Source organism: Lepidochelys kempii, chromosome 3, assembly GCF_965140265.1.
Source record: "Lepidochelys kempii isolate rLepKem1 chromosome 3, rLepKem1.hap2, whole genome shotgun sequence".
Lineage (NCBI taxonomy): Eukaryota > Metazoa > Chordata > Testudines > Cheloniidae > Lepidochelys > Lepidochelys kempii.
In genome coordinates, this window is record NC_133258.1 from 14,121,670 (window position 1) to 14,143,084 (window position 21,415).

At 38.5% G+C, this 21,415-nt stretch overlaps 1 protein-coding gene across 19 annotated transcripts in view; it reads right to left on the minus strand.

Moving 5' to 3' along the window:
• SUPT3H (SPT3 homolog, SAGA and STAGA complex component) overlaps positions 1–21,415 on the minus strand; it is a 470,398-nt gene that overhangs the window by 49,521 nt on the left and 399,462 nt on the right. For 17 of the 19 annotated variants that reach the window (XM_073335781.1, XM_073335776.1, XM_073335772.1 and 14 more), the window contains one exon: positions 6,815–6,878. The exons of 1 other annotated variant lie outside the window; for it this stretch is intronic. In XM_073335781.1, coding sequence (XP_073191882.1) covers positions 6,819–6,878 — 60 coding nt within the window. In that variant the 3' untranslated portion in view covers positions 6,815–6,818. Of the gene's footprint in view, positions 1–6,814; positions 6,879–8,097; positions 8,331–21,415 lie in introns of those variants that run through there. One more of the 19 variants, XM_073335780.1, reaches the window with a different exon arrangement.

The window sequence follows — 21,415 nt, forward strand, 5'->3', positions numbered from 1 at the left end:
CTTTTATTCTTCTGTTGTCCAAATCTGTTATTATCTATAATGGCAATCCTGTCAACACGTCATCACGTTCAGCGCACTACCAGGCCTGTGTCAGCACTCTACTTTATATAGATTACATTTGCTATGATATGGCTTCTTCCAGCAAGTTACAGGTATCTTCCTCTTTTAGCTGTGGAGATGTTAATAAGCTGGCAGAAGTAGTTGTATATAGACATTTAATGTGCAACGATTTCTTTCGTGCCTGCACTGTCCCAAAAGTTAAATTCAACACCCTCCCCCCACCGCTTACTCCTTCATTTCTGTGGCACCATGACTTAAATTCTGAAGGCAGGAAGTTTTCAATGAGAGGCCCTTAACTATCGAATCCATTTTCTATTGGTACAAGAGAACACAAGTTTGCTAACTACCAGGACCACTTTTAGGAGTCTTAGGCTGGGCAACCAAAACCAGACACACTCAGAATCACTAGTCACTTTTGAAAATTTAGTCGTATTTGTGTATTTAGTGCTGGGGAGGTTGGGTGTTTATGAACATTCCAAGTTGTATAGAATGTATTAATTCAGGATTCTGCCTAAAGCAGGTTGTGTGTGTGTGAACTTTCTTCTATGTTTTGAAGAGTTTCTCAGAGTCCTCCTGAGTGAACAGTAAGTTATGTTTTAATTTGTGGTTGTTAACTGATGTAAATATTTGCATCTCACAAATTGAAAAATAAATAAAATAAACGTTCTCTCTTGTGTGATTAAGTGACAACTAAATAAGGGGGGGCCCCATTGAAGTCAATAAATATCTGGTTTCAGAGTAACAGCCGTGTTAGTCTGTATTCGCAAAAAGAAAAGGAATACTTGTGACACCTTAGAGACTAACTAATTTATTTGAGCATGAGCTTCCGATGAAGTGAGCTGTAGCTCACGAAAGCTCATGCTCAAATAAATTAGTTAGTCTCTAAGGTGCCACAAGTACTCCTTTTCTTTTTAATAAATATCTGAAGAGTGTAAACACTAAGGAGGGAAAGAAATTATTACAGAGTGATTCTGAAAGTAGAACTAGGAGTAACGGGATGAAATTATGAAGGGAAACTTTAGGTTTTGTATCTTCCTGACAGTGAAATATATTTGGGTGTGGAACAGTCTCTAAGAATGTACTGGAAACTCCTTCATTTTAGACTTTTAACACTAGACTGGACGTAATGCTAGTAAATATATAATATAGAACAATGCAGCACTGGCAATGAGATGGAGTAGGTAATCTGACTCTCTTAGTTTCTGCATTTTGTTATTCCTGGTAGGGGCTCTGCCTCCATTTCACCTAACAGCCAACATTGTCTAAGCCCCGTGACAATGCATTATTGTTTCCTACAATACACGATCGAGTGCTCTGTCCTATCTAGCTTTAAATGTCTAAACTTCTAAAGCAGCCAGTAGGATTTCCAAAATGTCTCTTTGGAAAACTATTTCAATGTCTTATAGACTGCAGAGTCAGGAAATGTACCTTTCTTGATTTCATCCCATTTTAAACTCCTCATTTCAACTTTGTGCCACCTTTAATTCCTTTTACTCTTATGTTCTTATACCTTTAACGTACTTGCAGACAATTATGTCCCACAGCGAAGTTATGTGATGTATAATTTGGTTTTTTAATACTTTTACGATCAGAAATGGAGGAAAGTGAGATGGAAAAATTCTTGAACCCAACTGAGCTGTCTTACTTGCATTCCCACCCATTCCTTGTTTAGCCTTATGCTTGTTCCCCTTAAAGATATTTATGGAAAGTTTTCCCTTTTCTCCTACAGTAGGAATGTTAGTATCCTTTCTGCTCCAACCTAACCTACTACTGTGCCTTTAACTCTTTCATTAATTACATAAGGAGAACAGAAATCCTTCTAAGCTGAAAGATCTACTGTAAACTAAATATAAGATGTGTTATATCCATAACTGTTTTCTTAATGGCTCAGAAAATTCACTTTCTGCTTCCGCATATCACAAACAGAAATCAACATGCCAGCAAGGGTCACTGCATACCTAAATATTAATTTTTAACTCTTGACTTCTTGCATGTTCATAATTTCAATGTTAAACTTTAAAAAAAAATGGGGCCACAAGGGAATTCTAAACCTACTTTATATAAACAAGGCCCTTTTACTATACTTGATTTATGCATTAAACTTCTACTACCATCAAAAGGGGTTTCACCATGTAGCCAGGGCAGAGTCTGGCCAACAGCTATTTCCACTCATTCACAGAGATCTAGTTGTAAGTCTAGCTATTATTGACTATGACACTACTGATGATCAAGGTTGAAGTAGTGGATGGAATAATAATGTTGATTTATTTTAAGTTTACTCTTTCCAGTTTTTGTTGTTTTTTAAATGTTAATTTCATTAATTGGCCCACAAATAAAATTGTTACTTTAGTTTTCTACGTGACACACTATTCAGACAGTTATGTAAACTATTCATATTCAGCTATATAATAGTTGCCTAAAGCAAGTACTTTTGCAACTGTATGTATGAGAGAAATATAAACAGAGAAAAATGCTGCAAGGTCTTATAGTGGCTTTAAAACCTCCCCCCACGAGGCACAGTATCTTAATTGCAATGACACCTTTGTTGTAGAAAACCAAGAACTCAACCTCCTGATGCTATAATGTTAAAGTCATGTCAAATACCAATGCCAAAGACCCCATCATCACATAAAGGCCAAATTTTTCATATCGATATATCTTGGGGATGTAGGCAGAAAATATTAACTAATTAGAGGATGGACTTGGGAGTAAATAATTAAAAGCCATAATGTATAACTACCGCCTAGTGTTGCAGTGAAATTTAAAAAAAAAATTTTCAAAAAAACTTTGAGATTCTTTCAAAATATTCTAACTTTAATCATCTCTAAGGCTCCAGCACGTGCCTAAGTCCCATGAAAATTAGACATAGCCACCGGCTTAAAGTTAAGCGTGTTCTTAATAGATTTGCTGAATTGAGACATAAACTAAGTAAAAAGCACATCAGTGTCTTAATTTTAATTTCACAAAGGTAGACCAAGTCACTGGTTTGCCACGTTCAGAGAAGGGGGGAAAAAACTCACTTCCCCCATAGTTCACAAATATTGTTTAGCTGCCAAAAGTCTGATATTTTACATTGGTGCAGTGGGGGAAACATTTACAACTACTGCCAAGTGTGTAATTTGGCCCCCCGAATTAGCCCTATTCTGGAGAAGAGAAAACAATTTGCTACAGGGCTCATTTGCAATGTGTAAAAAGAAATATGCAGCAGATAGAAGAATCAGGCTCTACAGTAAAATGAAAATGCAGGTCTAAGAATGATTTTTTTTACAGTTGATAATGTGTAAACTACAGAAATATGATAGACGTTCACCCTTAGAATATGTTGCAGTACAACATTTTCAGCATTTTACACTGAAGGACAAAATCTATATTTATCTAACCTGGTGGGTTAGAATTCTATTATTATGTTGATGTGCAACATGAAAGACTCCACTTAGCAATGAGGCCTCATGGTGTTTGATATTATACAAAAAGATGGGCAGACATGGGCCCTGCCCCGATGAGCTAACAAGCATGTCTATTTATGTTGCAACCTCTTTGTGGCAGGGACCATATCTTTCTGTGTATAGCAATGGGGTCCCAATCCTAACAAACCTTTGGATAGCACCATAGGATTAAGTTGAAAGAAAGAGAATGCAAACAGGAAGAAAAAGATATGAGGGTTTCATAAGACATGTTCTGTAGGGCTCTATCATGGGGTGTATACATGCTGGCCTGGCAACCAAAGGGTCAGTTCAGGAACATCTGGCCAGCACTGACTGGCAGCCTCACAGAGGCTGGGAGGATAAGAGAAGCAGAGGGGCAAGGATGGCTACTAAAGGAGCAAACAGCCCAAAGAAGGAAACTCATTCCATCAAGCTGTTGAGAACCCATCCAGAGACCACACCCCAGAGAGGGGACTACTGGATCTAAAGGCTGGAGAAGCCCACAGAAACCCAGGGAGGTAGGAAGGAGCTCAGGGTACAGCAGGAGTTGTTAACACCTGATTGCGCCTGCCTGGTTTAAGGGCCCTGAGTTGGAACGCAGTGAAGTGGGCAGGCCTGGATTCCCCTATTGGCCGCTCAGAGGCTAAGGACTGAAGGGATTTTCAGACTCCCTCAGTAGCAGGACCAAATATAAGGAGAAAACCCACTGTGACGTACTGTAGCTGAGGGTACACCGTGTACCCACATATTCACCCCCACTGTATGATTATATGTTTTGTCCAAAGCACGCCTTGTGAGCTATCATTTGAAAAGACTTGATTTGATGAACCTCATTATCCTGTTAAAATGTATGTATCATCATTGTATAAAGTTATGAGATTTTGCTATAGGTTTGTTACTGAAACATGTTGTGCGTTTGGGAAACGCCCACAGACGAGCCTCTCAGAGAGGACAGAAACTGCAAACACAGAGGCCTTACACGCCAAACCTCACATAGACAAAAAGTGCAAGCAAAAATTTGCAGTTCATAATGAAGGATGGTCAGCAGCTCACGGTACACAGGGGGGCTGCCTAGCCCCATGACACAGCATGAATTTTTCCAGCACTGAAGAAAAGTATAATGGGGGACAGTGATATCACCAAGGGGCCTCTCTCTCCTCCCGCATCTCAACACCTGGAAGCAAGATTCTTTGGAAGACAAAAAAAGTCTCCTTGAACTGGAGATGAAGGGCAGTGGAGGGGTGGGGCATGTAAGGGATGGTGCTAACTAGAAGGTTTTCTAATTAGTATGAACTGTGAACTGAAAACTGCCTGCAACGTCCAGTAGGGTGAGAAAAACTGTTTTTGATTCAAATCTTGCTTAGCCTGATAAAGTTTAGGATTTAGAATGTGTGTACTATTTACTTATTATTTCTTATGTAACCGACTCTGACCTTTATGCCTACCACTTATAATCACTTAAAATCTATTTTTCTCTAGTTAATAAACTTATTTTGATGTTTAATCTAAACCAGAGAGTTTGTCTAAAGTGCTTAGGGCATCTGCTCAGATTACAGAGGCTGGTGTCTGTCCACTACCCTTTGATGGAGTGTCAAACTAATTAATGAGCTTGTATCGATCAAGGTCTTGAGCAGAGTAAGATGGATATATCTGGGTGCAAGGCTGGGGGTTGGGGGAATCTGCTGGCATCTCCCTGTATACAGTTCACAAGCGGCTGTGCGAGCCTTCATGTAACTTTTATTGGTGTGCCTCTGCATGCTGATGGCTAAGTGAACAGAATCTGAAGGGGTTTGCTGTTCACTAGCATAGCAGTGTAGGAGATAGCCTGGGCAGGAGAGTTAAGGAGGGCATAGCAGTTTCACAGTCCAGATTGCACCCCAGGGGATGTCACACCCTTCATAGCTCAGAATACAGAGACTTGGGCAACAGAAGAGGACAGATTGCCCAGCTAGATCAAGTGAACTCTGTGCAATGCTCTGTCTGACCAAAGGGGGCACTGTCACATCAGCATACCCGCTCACAGGCTCCAATCCTACATTACCAGATCATCCTGTCTGCTGCTTTCTAATTCACCCATATGCTTCTCAGAATTTTACTTGTTTGAGCATTGTGTATATAGTACTTGCAAGGTGACACGTCTGTGGCCATACTTGTGCTGAAAGCTGCAGCTTCTAATGGTTTCATGTGCTTCTTGGGGCAGAATTTTGCTCACAGAATACAGAAGAAGGGCCTAGTTCTGCAAAGTGATGAGTATCCTGAAATCCCACTTCAGTCATAGTTGAGGGCAATTTAGCACCTTTCAGGAATCTCTCAGTGGCACTTGGCCTCAAAGGAGAAGTGTCATTACAGCTTACATGTGCCTTGTGAAATAAAGCCATGTCCAAATTCAGCACTTGATCCTGCAAAGTGATGGGTGTATTTGGAATTTTCAGTGCAACACACATGGGCGTAAATGTCTCTTAAGCAGAACCCATTGCAGGATTAAATTTGTAACTGGAGGAATTTCGAAATGGAAACCCAGAAATGACTTTATTTTGGGGATGTCATTCGCAGTAAAGGTTTTCACCATAACAACAAAAGATTATTTTCCACTTTTATAAAGTCTTTTGTCTGGAGAACTCAGCCTGTTTTGTAGACTTTAATGAATTAAGACTCACAGCAACTCGTTGAAGTGGGTATTATTATCCCTTTTTTACAGCTGAGGAAACAGTCACAGAAAGAAAAGCAACTTGTGACAGAATTGAGAGTATAAAACATATCTTCTGTGTCTCACAGATTTGTTATAAAACTATTAGACAATGCTGACTTTCTGGTATTCCTCCTTTAGGGATTCTGAGGAGAGTTGGTGTACCTTAGGTAACCAAGCTCAACACAAAAGTACAACATGTCTTTCTAGTCCTAGAAATAAGATGAGATATAAAACCAAATTCCGAACTATTTGTAGAAACTAAAGGTTCCATGGGAATTTTCTTAAAACAGGGACATCAATTCCAACACAGGCAATTATATTCTAGGTTTCTGTAATTCCCCTGCTGTTTCAACTAAATTGTTGACTTCCTGTCCTAAACAGCTCTGTGGCATTTCTGTGTACCATTACACAGCTGCTACATTTCACCTTAGACCTGGCTCAATCTCAGTAATGGATGAATTAACTGTTGTTTGTAGCTTAAATTTGTAAAGTGCTTTGGGATCTTTCAGAAAGAAAGACAACTATATAGATGAATAATCATTAGATCAAGGAGAAGCTGAGGGAAGTTTTACAGACTTGCAACGACGTCAACCTACATTGTATTGCATAACAGTACATAAGAACATAAGAATGACCATACTGTGTCAGGCCAATGATCCATCTAGTCCAGCATCCCGTCTTCCGATAGTAGCTGGTGCCAGATGCTTTAAAGGGAATGAACAGAAGAGGGCAATTATCTCGTGATCCATCCCCTGACACCCAGTCCTATATTCTGGCAGTCAAAGGTTTAGGAACACCCAAAGTATGGGGATGTGTCCCTGGTCACCTTGGCTAACAGCCATTGATGTCCAAGTACGTAATGTTTTTATCCTAAGACTAACAGGGACTAACAGATCCCCCAAAATACAAAAATAACAGGGAATCTAGACTATTTTCCTAACTAATGGCAAGAAAGGAATGATTTTCATTCTTCATCAGAATCTCTCTCAAATTGCTTAGCAGCTATTTACTAACATTTATTTATTGTTCTGATAGTGCATATCCAGAATGTACACATTGTGTGGATGTAAGTTACAATCTATGCACAGCATGTGCATGTTTCTGTACCTAACTTTGATAGAACTTCCTGAAATTTCTAATGTATAGAATTGAGTTACTCTGTCATTCAGACATCTGACTGTATTTTCATTATTACTATACTACTCTACAATAGACATAAAGTGTGCATCTGTGTTGCTGCAGTGTATTTTGAGCTAGTACCACAGAAACCTTGAGGCCAGATTCTCATGTATACTACTCCCTTTACATCACACTGGCAGTGTAAGGGAACTTAAAGAGAGAGTAAGTGTAACATACTCCCATATTAAGGTCCTTCTACGCTACCAGAAGGAGCCTTTGGTGATAATGAAAAACTGGCTATCTATATATATTTATACATATTTAAACAAGGCTATGCTGAACATTTAAAGGTTATAAATGGTTTACAACATTAAGAGCTGTATTGTTTCCTAGGAGAGTTGCAGCTAAAGTGCACTTTATAGCTATCTTCTCTGTGCTTCTTTTTTCCTAACAGATTTAAAAAAATTTCTCAAGTGGCCAAATCAGAAGTTCCTTTACTGTGAGATATGATTCGAAAGAAATAAACAATTAGATACATTCATGCTGCACACATGTAACTAAACAAGCACTTGCACTGCTAGCACTAAGTGTGTGAAAAGATATGACAGTAGTGGTCTTTTGCACGCTTGTAGTGCAAACTTCATGTGCAGAGTCACTTTATGCCAACATCTCCTGGCTGAACAGGACCACATCTATACTGCTTAGAAGTCTTGTATGCTGCTTGCAACAATTCACGTACTGTGTTGTGTGTTAAGACACTGATGTATGTGCAATCCAAGAATTTTAAATGTCCCCACAGGATATCAAATGCTATCCAGATCATTTGTAAATACTTTCCCAGTGCTCCAGAGAAAATGAGCCAGTTCTTTTCATATGTAGTTAAAAGACATTTTTGTGTTATCTAAAAATCTATGTTCCTGTTTAATAAAATTATCTAGGCAACTTACTGTTTCATCAGCACTGCGTGCTAACTCTTTCATTCATTACTAAATTCTCTTTGAGTGTTAAGATTATCCCCAGTAGAAACAGCTGGGAAACTGTAATATAAAGTCAAACAACATGTTTAATGACCATTGAACTCCAAGAAACTTAGTCCAGAATGATACATCATTGTGTCAGATACTCTTAAGCAATATGCTGTTTGGTCTCTCTCTTTAGAAATATGAAACCCCTTGAAACCGCTACCACAAATAGTGAAACTTTTAAATTATTGCCAAGCCACCTGCTTTTCTCCAGGAAACTTCATAAAACCCTCCAAATTAGTAATGTCATTAAGTAAAGCTTACAAAACCTTTGTCATCCTGAAAATGTTTAGCTGTTGAATTTAAAGAGGGCAACAGAGCTTCTAAAAATCAAAAATATTGTCATGTATACTACATAGACTTTTAAATCCTTTCCAAATGAAATGCTTTAAAATAGCTTTAAATTTAAATCCTGTGTATGCAGTTCTTCTGAATATTAATGCTAGGGGCTGATCATATAGATCTTATTCTCAGGAGTAGTCCCATTCAGAGAGGAGTACTGGACAAGTCATCTCCACTATTTATTTATCCCAATAAAATACTGCACAAACCTGCAGCATTTTGCACAGTATTTTAAAGAATTGTTTGTAATAAACAAGTAGTGACAGCTTGAGTTTCCCTTGTCCAATGCTCCTTCCTAATGGTTCTACAGAAAGTGGGTAAGCATGGATTATAGGACTGCATTCTGTCCATAAAGCAGCCAAAAATGTATCATCTAATCTTGGAGTAATTTATCCAATAAGATGATTTAGAGGACAGTTCAGTGGCACCATTTTTGGAAGGCAAAAGCAGAGGAAGGAATATAAATCAAAGGTGACTGGCAGGTAAAGGATATATGCAGCAATCAGCCAAACCATGTGCACGCTGGCACAAATTCAACAAGATCATTTATAAAAATTTTAAGTCAGGAGTACACAAAAGGGGGTCTGGTGCTAACTAAATCCACAGATAGATTACACGCCACTGAAATAAACACTTCCAGATGCTAGCATACAAAAACCTTTTACAGAAAGAAATGTTTTCTTTCATAAATCTGAAAGGAGGAACTTTGGGGTGAGGGGAAGGGAACAAGATTTTCAAACTGAGATCTGACTTCCTAGTGTTTTTATAGAATAATAATTCATATTTTCCAAATACAAAGTGTTTATATTATAGAACAACAATGCCCTGAAATACATCGGAAAGAAAAAGTAACCATAACTGTTTAACACACAATAGTAATATTCATATTTTAAAAGTGAAAAAGAACCAAAACCAAAATTGTTTAAATAGATTTTTTTCTGTGTAATTAAAACATATGTTAAATCATATGTAACTGATTATAAACACCTTGGATAACATTTTCAAAAGCACCTAAGAGACTTAGGAGCCTAAATTTAATTTTGAAAAGTAACTTCTGCCCTAAGGGTGAAATCCTGGCCAAAATGAATTCAATAGCAAAAATCACATTCATTTCTCTGGGTCCAGTATTTCATTCACATTTTCAATGAGACGTTGTCTCTCTAGTGTCTAAACTCTTTAAAAATGGCACTTAGACTTCTAAGTCATGGAGGTGCTTTTGAAATTTTTACCTGTAGTGTATGCCAATTATGTATCTGGAATCAAATTTTGTAGCATTTACTCCCAAACTGCTTATTAATATAGACTCATCTACTGTTTTGGCTGCAGCTTTCAGAAAATGTTGACAATAATCAAGATTAAATTTCCAGGTACTTTTCCAGTTAAGAAAGATGGCTTGCAGAGCAAATGTAAAGAAAAATCTTTATACATTTGATATGGCGTGCCTGAAGCACCCTTGTTTTTCTATATTTCCTGTACAATTTATCTTACTGATCTCTTAGAGAGTAAGCACCAGTTTATCTTTCCTTTATGGGGACACTGTTGAATCATATTAATTTATTCATGATCCCAACAACGTGTACTACCTTATTATTTTAAAAAGTTTACTCTCTCTTTGCCACCAAAAAATAAATCTAGTTGTCACTATTCTAGAGTTTTAGTCTCAAACAACAGCTAAGCATTGGCATGCCAGTAATGTTTCATAAATTTTGTTTTCTTTTTCATCAGATCATGGAAACCAGTAAGCTCCAGTACCAGCTTTATCAAAGTTTTTAAAAGATGTGGCTATGTGCTTCAGTGTTTGCTGAATGGGATGGATTTAAGCATCTGCTTAAGTGGTTTGCTGAATTGGTGCCATTGATGGTAATGATCTTATATTTCTATAGCATCTTTCACTCAAAATGAAGTGGAAGTTCTTTATAAACGTTACTATTTGATTGTACTATATATTACACGTGTGTGTATATATATATATATATATATATATATATACACACACACTCACTCATACTTGCTTGCATGCACAGCAGGTACCATTAAAAACTACTTGGAGTGATTAAATTTATTATTTGTTATCTACATACAACATGATCAGCACGGTAACAAGGCACAAATAAAATCACTCCCTGCCCCTAAATGTTCTGTGGCACCCTCTCTATGGAGGGATTCATTAGTGTTCAGTTCTGTTAGTTAAAAAAAGATATTTATAAATAGAAATATTAATCAACAAAAAAGTCTTTAACTGCAAAGAAATTGTACTAAGCTCTTTCAATGATCGTTCACTTGTTCTTAGTTTTAACACTTTGAGCCAGAGCATAAATCCTTTTACAGACATTTTTACACTGGGTCCTATAAGCTGTAATTGTCTGAAAAAGAAGTCTTTCTGAAACTCCTAGTATGATATGTCACACTCACGTATTTCAACACAAATCTGACTAATGCAGACAGTAATAAATAATATAGGCATGCAAATACTAGCTAAGAGTAAGGAGTGGTGGGCAGAACAACCAAAGCAAGAGGATTCTCAGCCTCCTGATATTCTTCTAATCAGGAAATTCCAAAACTCAGCACCATGATTTTTAAAAAGTCTTCTGTAAACATATAAGGGCATAGGCTGAAAGAATATGAAAATGTTTTCAAAACAGATTTCCAGACCCCTCCAATATATGATAATTCTGGACTGAATTATTATAGATCAAAGCAAAAGCTAAGCTCTGTCTAGTGGAGGAGAAATTGAGTTCATAAGATAAGATGTATTACTGTTCAGACACTTGGAGAGAAGGTGTGCATTAGTAAACAGCATAAAAACAGAGTCTTGTATAAGGTAGTTAAAAGTGGGAAATGGGGTGTGTGTGTGTGTGCGTGTTTGTTTTCAGGGCAATACTCCTGGCCCAAAGTAATTTCAGTTACATACAGTATCCTTCACTTTGTGTCCTAAACTATCTTTTATTAGTGTCATTGTACATTATTAAACACTTGCTGTAGTTCAGTTCCAATCAGACTGCCCTTCAGGACTGGACATAACTAAGGCCAAGATTTTGTCACTGAGGTCACGGAATCTGCGACTTCCAGAGACCTCCATTACATTTTCTGCTTCAGTCCCGAGGCAGCATGACTGGGGCTGTCGGCTGGTAGGGGCCCAGCAGCCCTCAGTTGCTGGGCGGCTGGGGACCCCACAGCTCCCAGCTGCCGTGGCTGGTGGCTCCTCCACAGCTCCCAGCTGCTGCATGTGGCAGGGAGACCCTGCAGCTCTCAGCCACCGTGGGCGGCATGGGGGCTCCCCCAGAGCTCCCAGCTGCTGGGGGTGGCAGGGAGACCTAAGAACCTAAATTCCACTAAAAATCACTAACAAAATCTTAGCCTTAGACATAACTCTCCTATACCATGGGCATCATTAAAGAATGAACATTTACCAATCCATACCGTTTATTATGGTAGCACCTAAAGGCTCCAATCAAGGTTAGGGCCCCATTACATTACATGAAGTACAAACAGAGCGCTCTGACGTTCTAAACATCTAATTAAAATGAGACACACGCAAGTGCAATAAACAGATGGAAGAACAGGGGTTTGTCATCCCAAAGTGCTTCGTGAACAATATGCATGCAGCCTCACTCAAGTGCTGCCAGGGCTGGGGTAGCAGCTCAGTGTTGCAGCATATTCTGTACGACAGATTGCAGGGAGGAGGGAGATAAAGGGAAAATCTGGCCAAAGACAAGGGGGAAATCCATACTCTTATGAAAAATGCCATAGGACAGCAAACAGAACCTCAGTTTTTAAGGTCACATTGGAAACATTTAACACTGGATAAATTAATGGGCATATCAGATTATATTAGAATGGCTCACCTTTGGGATCTGCACTCTAAATTTGAAATGCTAAACTTGAGTAATGGACAAAATGCCCTAGGCAGTTTCTGGTTTTAAATATTTATGGTTTGAATGCACTATTTATGGTCATATTTAGATATTCTAGTCTATACATTTTCAACTCCAGTTTTGCAATGTTCTTTGAATGCAGCTCCTTTGAAAAACAAATGATATGACAAGGGCTCATTAAAATGGACATCAAAGCTGAACGACTCTATAATAACCAATCATCGACAGTTTTGTACCTTACAATAATGAAGATTTTACATGGATGTTATGAGGCTTAATTAATTAGTGTTTGCGAAGTGCCTGCAGATTCTTCAAATTAACAGAAGCACCATATTTACTACAGTTTCTGAATTAATTTTCATATCTATGAAGACATTGGACTAAATCTGATCTCACTTTCACCTGAATAAATCAGGAAATATGACATTGAAATCAATGGCATTACACTGGTATAAAATATAAGCTAGTCTATAATCAGGGCCTTAGGTGAACCATATACCTATCAGGCTACTAATTAATGCAGTTTGCTTTCCTTGAAAAAGACCCTCCAGTGACTTCTGATTTAACCCGAAAGGTAAGACATTATTTAGGGCAAGAGAGGTAATTCACTCACATGCTTCACTGTAGCTATGATTTGAGTTTATCTGAAGCCAAGACCTCTCATCCAATGAATGATGAAGTGACCTAATTATGGGAGTGGTGGCCTATAACCACCAAATTTATTCTAATTCAAGCCCTGAGTTGGACTGAACAGAAGGATAAGAAGTGGGAATTCAAGCTTTGCCCCCCTTTCCAGCCCTTAAACACATTAAGTAAAAAATGTGGAAAAAGTGTCATTTAATTTAATAGTTCATAAAAGCATTACTTTAATTTTCTGCTCAAATATAAATTCACATCTCAGTATATGAAATTCTGTTAATCCTACTCTGGCAAAACTCCCATTGAATTTTGCCTGAATAAGGAAGTAAGATTTAGCCCACAATGAAATAATGCAGAAATGTCTTACTGTTTTAGCTAATATGCATGTGGCGCAGAAAAAATGGATTCAATTACAACATATGGAATTACATCATCCCACATGATGAAGAGTTACATATTTCCCATTCCTGTCTTGCAAAATTATATGGCACTGTGTTTTAAATCAGTCATTTACATTGCTGCTGGTTGAAAGTCGGGATCATGCTTTAAACTAGGTAATAGAGGGCACCACCCATAAGCTGTCAATACAGAATACATGGATAAAATATATGTCTAGACTATCTTAGACATGATAGAGTGCAGAAGAATCTAGCATACACTTGCCGGCTTTCCATTGTGGCTTATGCTCTGAGGCAAAAACCTAAACGCTCTAATTATGTTAGTCATTTTGACATAACTATTAAGGTTAGAATAAATGCAAACGGATCATTTTCACTACTTTAATGTTAGCACTCTGTTACCATATGATTATGAAACTTTTAAAGTCCTCTTTAGGTCCAAACCAACATCTATCAAATACTGCTAGAGAATAAATTACATAAGTCAACTCTTTCTCCAAAACTGACTCATTAACAGCACACATCACAATCATCAGATGAAGGAGATGGGAAAAATGGTGAAATAACAAAAAAAAAAAGGGAGAAAGATCAGATGACAGAGAATATTTCCATATTTTAAATCTCATGTACAGTGCCAAGTACATTGTTAATGCTTAACAAATAATAATAGCCATGCTGGAAAGCATATTCCCATTGGAACTTATATTTCTTGACAAAATAAGTTATGTTTCCTATGTTTGCTCTCAGTTTTCTTTTAAACAGAAGTAGAATCAAATATCACAGTCAGCTTTTGTGATTCAAAGTTACATACTAGCTAGTGCAAGGGTCTAGTAGTAAGGACTAGAGCTGGCTGGAATGATTTTACAACTAAAGATGCCCTTTTCACAAAACCAGTATCTTCTGCAAGAAAATGTCAATTTTCTGTCTGGAAAATTGAGATGATGGCTCCCTAGCTGTGCCCCAATGCTGGAAAGCTCTAGTCAATTTTACTTTTGCCCAGTGAAATTGACAAAAGACTTCCCAGAGGGCTGCAGAGGCCAAGGTGCTCGGCCTCCCACTTTGTCATTAGCTCCAGACGACAGAGAGGCACAGAGCCAGGGTGCTGTGCTTCCCAGGCCCCCTCCCCCACAATAGCTCTGTGAACTGGAGACCTGGTCCTTGTCACTGATTCAAAGCAATCTGGATTGCTTAGTAAACCAGGTTTCAGAGTAGCAGCCGTGTTAGTTTGTATTCGCAAAAAGAAAAGGAGTACTTGTGGCACCTTAGACTAATAAATTTATTTGAGGTGCAAACAAACAAGATTTTTTTAATACGGCTAAATGCAAACATATTCAGCCAGGAACAAAGAATGTGGGCCATGCTTACAGGATAGGAGACTCTATCCCGGGAAACAGTGACTCTGCAAAAGATTTGGGAATCGTGGCAAATACCAGCTGAACATGAGCTCCCAGTGTGATGCTGTGGCCAAAAGAGCTAATGCAATCCTCGGATGCATAAACAGGGAAAACTCGAGTAGAAGTAGAGAGATTAAGGGATCACTGATGATGGTTTATAAATACCTACATGGAACAAATATTTAACAATGGGCTCTTCCATCTAGCAGAGAAAGGTATAACATGATCCAATGGCTGGAAGCCGACGCTAGACAAATTCAGACTGGAAATGAGGACACTTTTAACAGTGAGAGTTAATAATCATTGGAACAATTTACCACGAGGCATGGTGGATTCTGCATCTTAACTTAAGATTGGATGTTCTTCTAAAAGATATGCTTTAGGAAATATTGTTGGGAAGTTCTATAGGGCTGTCTTAGACAGGAGGCCAGACTAGATAATCACAATGGTCCCTTACACATTAGAATGTATGTATCTATTAAATGGACTGCTTGTCCACAGCTGACTGAGGTGGAGCTGTTGGCATAGCACTGGAATTGGATGATCTCCTACATTGAGACTTATTTCTCTTCTTTGAAAACTGACTGCTGTGATGGGTAAAACAGCTGTCTGTAATACTGCCACTGCTGTTGCTGAAGCCTATATTAGTGTCTCCTGGGAGCTGTGGTATACGCTTGTAAGGAGCCAAGAGTAGCTTGAGAGTCCTTAAATGAATGTAAGGTTTTATCTATTTTATCAGAAAGCAGGGATCGACCATCAAAAGGAAGGTCTTCAATTGTTTGAAAACTGTCCTCAGCTATGTCTGAGTTTTGCAACAAGGATGCCTCATTCTTGGCAGATGCCATCACTTTGGAAGACGAGTCTCTTACATCAAGAGTACTGGAGAGAGATCTTGGCCACCACACAATCATAGCAATGTAGAGCTGAAAGAGATGTCAAGAGGTCATCTAATCCAGCCTCCTATGCTGAGCAGGACAAAATATAGCTAGACCATTTCTGATAGGTATTTGTCTAGCCTGTTCTCAAAAAAACTCCAATGATGGGTTTTCCACAATCCCTCTTGAAAACATATCCCAGGGATCAACCATTCTTACAGTTAGAAAGTTTTTCTTAATATCTAATCTAAATCTCCCTTGCTGCAGAGTAAGCTGATTTACTATGCACGTTTACAGAGAGAAGGTGAACTAAATTTTTCTCACAAATAAATCAGGTATCTTGTGTTCAGTCTTGTCCTACCTTCAGAGGACTTTGAGAAAATTAATCACTGTGCCCTTTACGACAGCCCTTAATATGTTTTAAGACTTATCAAACACTTCCTACTCTTCTGGTCTCACGATTAACAAACGTCCAATTTTTTTAACCTTTCTTCATAAGTCAAGTTTTTTAAACCTTGTGTCATTTTTCTGGACTCCCTCCAATTTGTCCACATCTTTACCAAAGCGCGGTGCCCAGAATTGGACACAGTACTCCATCTGTGATCCACGATAAACCCCAGATCCTTTTCAGCAGTACTGCTGCCTAGCCAGTGACTTCCCATTTTGTAGTTGTGTATTTGATTTTTCCTTCCTAAGTGTAGTACTTTGCACTTGTCTTTACTGAATTTCGACTTGTTGATTTCAGATCAATTTTCTACTTTGTCAAGGTCATTTTGAATTCTAATCCTGTCCTCCAAAGCACATGCAATCCCTCCCAGTTTGGTGTCATCCACTAGATATGTCCTCCCAGTCTGACAGCAAACCACTGATAACTACTCTTTAAGTACGCTCACTTTTCCTTAGTTTGCTTACGAGAATGTCAGGTCAAAATGTCAAAAACCTTACTAAAGTCAAGATATGTCATGTCTATACCTCCACTCCATCCACTAGGTGAGTAACTCTGTCAAAGAAGGAAATTAGATTGGTTTGGCATGATTTGTTCTTGACAAATCCACTAATAGAGCCCTAGGAGCCTCTAGGTGCTCACAAATTAATTGTTTAAAAAAAACTGTTCCACTATTTTACCAAGTATCGAAGTTAGGCTGACTGGTCAATAAATTCCTGGGTTCTCTTTGTTCCCCTTTTTAAAGATAGGTATTATTGTTTGCCCTTCTCTAGTTCTCTGGGACTTCACCCATCCACCATGAGATCTCAAAGATAATTGCTAACGGTTCAGTTAGTTCCTTAAGTACCATAGGTTGAATTTTATCAGGTGCTGCTGACTTTAAAATATATAAATATTCCTTAATCTGCTCTCTTCTTATTTTGTCTTGCATTCCTTCCCCCTTGTTAATATTGTGTTAAGTATCTGGCACCATTAACCTTTTTTTGGTGAAGACTAAAGCAAAATAGGCAATACCTCAGCCCTCTTGATGTCATATGTTATTAGCTCTTCTTCCCAACTAAATAGAGGACCTACACTTTTCTTCATCTTTCTATTGCTCCCAGTGGATTTATATAACTTCTTTTTATTGCTTTTATGAGCTTTGATAGGTATAAATCATTTTGTGCCTGAGCCTTCCTAACATTGTACCTACGTTTGAGCTATTGCTTTGTACTCATCCTTACCGATTTGTCCATGTTTTCACTGTTAAAGTCTGCTTATCTGAAGTCCATTGTTCTTATTATGCTGCTCTCATGCCTTACTTTTCCTTAGAATCATGAATTTATATCGCGATCTCTTATTGGTAACTACTACAGAGTTTGGTAGAGAATGAAAAAAAAAAAACCCTTCAAAACTGCATCGGGACCTGATAGTGCTTGTCCATGAGCCTCACTGTAAGAGCCAAAGAGGCCCATGTATGCCATAAAGTCTTTGCTAGATTTAGTAGTACCTCATAAACAGAAAGGGAAACCTGGAGAATGTCTAAGAGCTTGTGTGTGTTTTCTTGTATAAGCTCTGCTTGAATACCCAAAGACGCAGCCATTCTTCCTGGATGCTCCTGATGAAATTTAAACTATTCAGGAACTGGAGAAGATGCATCCAGGGTTTTAAAATCATCTGGTGAGGAGGAGAAAAGGTTAACAGGAGCTGATGGATCCTCCTGTGGTATAACAGTCTCCTTAGACGATTATACCACGGGAGCAAAAAAGGCAGCCCAAGCAAAAAAGGCAACACAGATTTGGAATAGACACGCCACAACACAGGCACAATTTATACCCTGGAGAACACTGCATACCAATGGTGCATAGCACCAAGACTAACGAAAAAAATAAACTAAGCTATAATAAAATAAAAAGAAAACTCAAACAGCACTAAACTGCCAGTGAACTAATTCCAACAGAGGGAAAACTAAACTAGTTAGCTACACAGGAGAAAAAACCCATAAGGTAAACTGCATGGGAAGCTCAGACATAGGCCACTGGTAGTGAGAAGAAATGGAGGGGGTCTGGGTGGTGCCACTTTTATGCACCTTCAGTGGGGACTAAATTAATAGAGAACAAGGATAATAATGAAGAACGCTCTAGGTGAGTGCAATGGGGGCAAAGGCAGGATGACTAGTGGGAATCAATGGTATTGCCAGTAGAGATGGGGAAGTATTAATGCCATTGTTCAAGGCACTAGTAAGACCTCTTTGGGAATGCTATGTACAATTCTGGTCACTCATGGTCAAGAAAGAGGAATTCCCAACTTTGTGTCATCAGAAAATTCCATCAGCACACTCCTATTTCTTGTGTCAAGGTCTTGAATTATTTTGGTCCTCAAGGTCATCTAATTTTTCCTCCAAAGAGCCAGAAAAGCTATTTAAGCTGAAGGACAATGCTTCAGCTTCAACAAGAAAAAATGGATCCCCAGTCATGGACCAGGACCCCCTTGTGATACCCACTATAGAAACACAACGAAAATACGGTCGCTGCCCTAACAATCTTACAATCTAACTGAGGCATGTAAGTGACTTTCCTAAGATTACACAGGAAATCTGTGGCAAAGCCAGAAATTTAACCCAGTCCTCTAGTGCCTTAAGAACATGATCCCATCCTCTAGGGAGAAAATCTGTTACCATGATATTTGATTTTATGATACTTAGTCTTAATGTAAGCTGCTTTTATTGAAAATTTCAACAAGACATTATATTTTTTCAAAGTTTCTGTTTTTTATCTCAAGGGCAATGTCACAGGATCTCCTATCCTGAGATTCCTCACGAATAGCTTTGGACACCTTTTGGCTGATTATCACCTCTGTGAGTTTTATTTATCACTTCCAGCAAACCATCATCACAATCCTGTGTAGCAAGCACAATCCTGTGCACCTGCAGTCACAGGTGCTGACTTTTTTTTTTTTGATGGTGGGTGCCTTTGAAGGTGTGTGTGTGTTTGGGGGCAGAGAGGAGGGTGAGGGGGGCACTCTGCCAGTTTTGGCAGGAGGCTATTTTCAGCATATTTATATACTTCTTTCATATTCTAGTTATTGAATGTGCCTATTGTTGGTATTATTACTATTTTAATAATGATTAAATTGTTATGAACTACATAATTACATTATCATGAATTACAATATATTAAAATCATTGCCACCACCCACAAGCTGTCTTCACTAACATCCCAGTGTAAAGACTTTATGTTTCACTGTAGATTTCTGGATGAAACTGTCAGCAAGCTTATTTACTTCTAGTTCCCTGGTATTGTCTTGATGCATGTTAAGGTCAGCTACATTATTCAGTTGTGTCTGTCTGCACTGATGACTGGAGATAATTTTTAAGTCTTCTGAAGCTGGAGAATGAGTTCAGGATAATACAGGCACAAAGAGAAGGATTCTTATATATTTGCAGTACTCTGGAAATTTAGTGCTTCCAGAGTACTGCAAATGACTCGAAGATCTCTTTCTTGATGGGTAACAGCTAATTTAGGCACCATCATTGTGTATGTATAGTTGGGATTATATTCTGCCATGTGCATTACTATGCATTTAACATTGATTTTCATCTGCCATTTTTGTGAGGTCCCTTTGTAACTCTTTGCAGTCTGTTTTGGACTTAACTAGCTTGAGTACTTTTGTAACTTTGCCATGTCACTGTTTATCCCTTTTTGCAGATCATTTATGAATATGTTGAACAGCTCTGGTCCCAGTACAAGCCCCTGGGGGACACCACTATTTACTTCTCTCCATTCTGAAAATGGACCATTTATTCCTACCCTTTGTTTCCTATCTTTTAACTAGAGTGCCTGGGAATGCTTTCAGGATCATCTAACAATTCTTAATTTAAAGACAAGCCTTTTATTATCTTACTCACCCTGCCTCTGTTTACAAACAAAGTCCCTGCCCCAAGGGCAGAAGCTGGGAGTAGCACAGAACTCATCACATTCCACACTCAAGCTCTGGCTCCTGGGTGCTGAGCACCCACTATTTTTTTCCCACGGGTGCTTGAGCCCCGGAGCACCCATGGAGTCGGCGCCTATGCTATCTACAGTTTTTCCTAATCCTCAGATCTTTCTCTACGGAGAGGAAGAGAAAGATCTTACCACCCCGAGACCTTTCTTTCTCGGAGCTCTGCTAGCCTTCCTCTCCTGCACTGCCTTCCTGTGCCTTTTTATCAGTCCTGAGATGATGGGCTGATTAATGCTTTAGCTCACCCAGGGTGTCAGCCTGATTAGCTAATTACATTTCATTCCCCAGTCAGACCTCTCTGGGGAAACTAATTGGTGCCAGGGTGATCAGAGTGCTGGCTCACCTTGCTAGTTCCCAGCCCTCTATCACAGGCAGTTAGAATTTTCTCCTGTGTTTTTTGAATTAATACACAATAATCTTTACATTCATAGAATTCTTCTTATAGAGGACACTAGTGTTACAGTCTCAATCAATGTAAAAATTTGGAGTATCATCAGATCATTTGCAGCTTCAGGTTTTTGTCTGTTTCCCCCCCAGATGCGCTGCTGATTTAAACTCAATCCATTTGTGTAGACAATACAGTCTTTCAGAAGATGATGTTCTATTCTTAAAAGTTAAAACATGACAGACAGTGAATTACTGCAAGATTACTGAACACCGCAGGTAAGGCAGCATGCCAGGAAGCCAAAAAATGACATAACTAAATGAAAAGTAATCTCCCAAATGAAAAATAACCTGTCCATTCTCTGCCTGAAGTGACTTGCTGCTATGAAATGGAAATTATTTTAAAATACAAAATCTTGCAGATAGTGTCCATTTCCTGGTGTTTTTTTTAGAATTATTGACCTTTTAGCTAAGCCAAGTTTAGTATCAGTTTAATAAAGGGGACTGAATCCTGCCATTGGAAGGAGATGGATTTAGGTCTTTACTATCTTTAACTACTATAGACACAAGCATGGCACCGTAAACAGAAGATTAGAAATCTTTGCTTATATATAAAGACTGTTCATAATTATGTTGTACTTATTAAAGTCCAGAGCATTTCTAGTGAGCCTATGTCCTTAAAAACCTGAGACATTCATTAAATCCCACAAAATACTCTGTGCTAAGGTCATTATGGATCCTATAAGAAGAACAGACAAAAACATTAT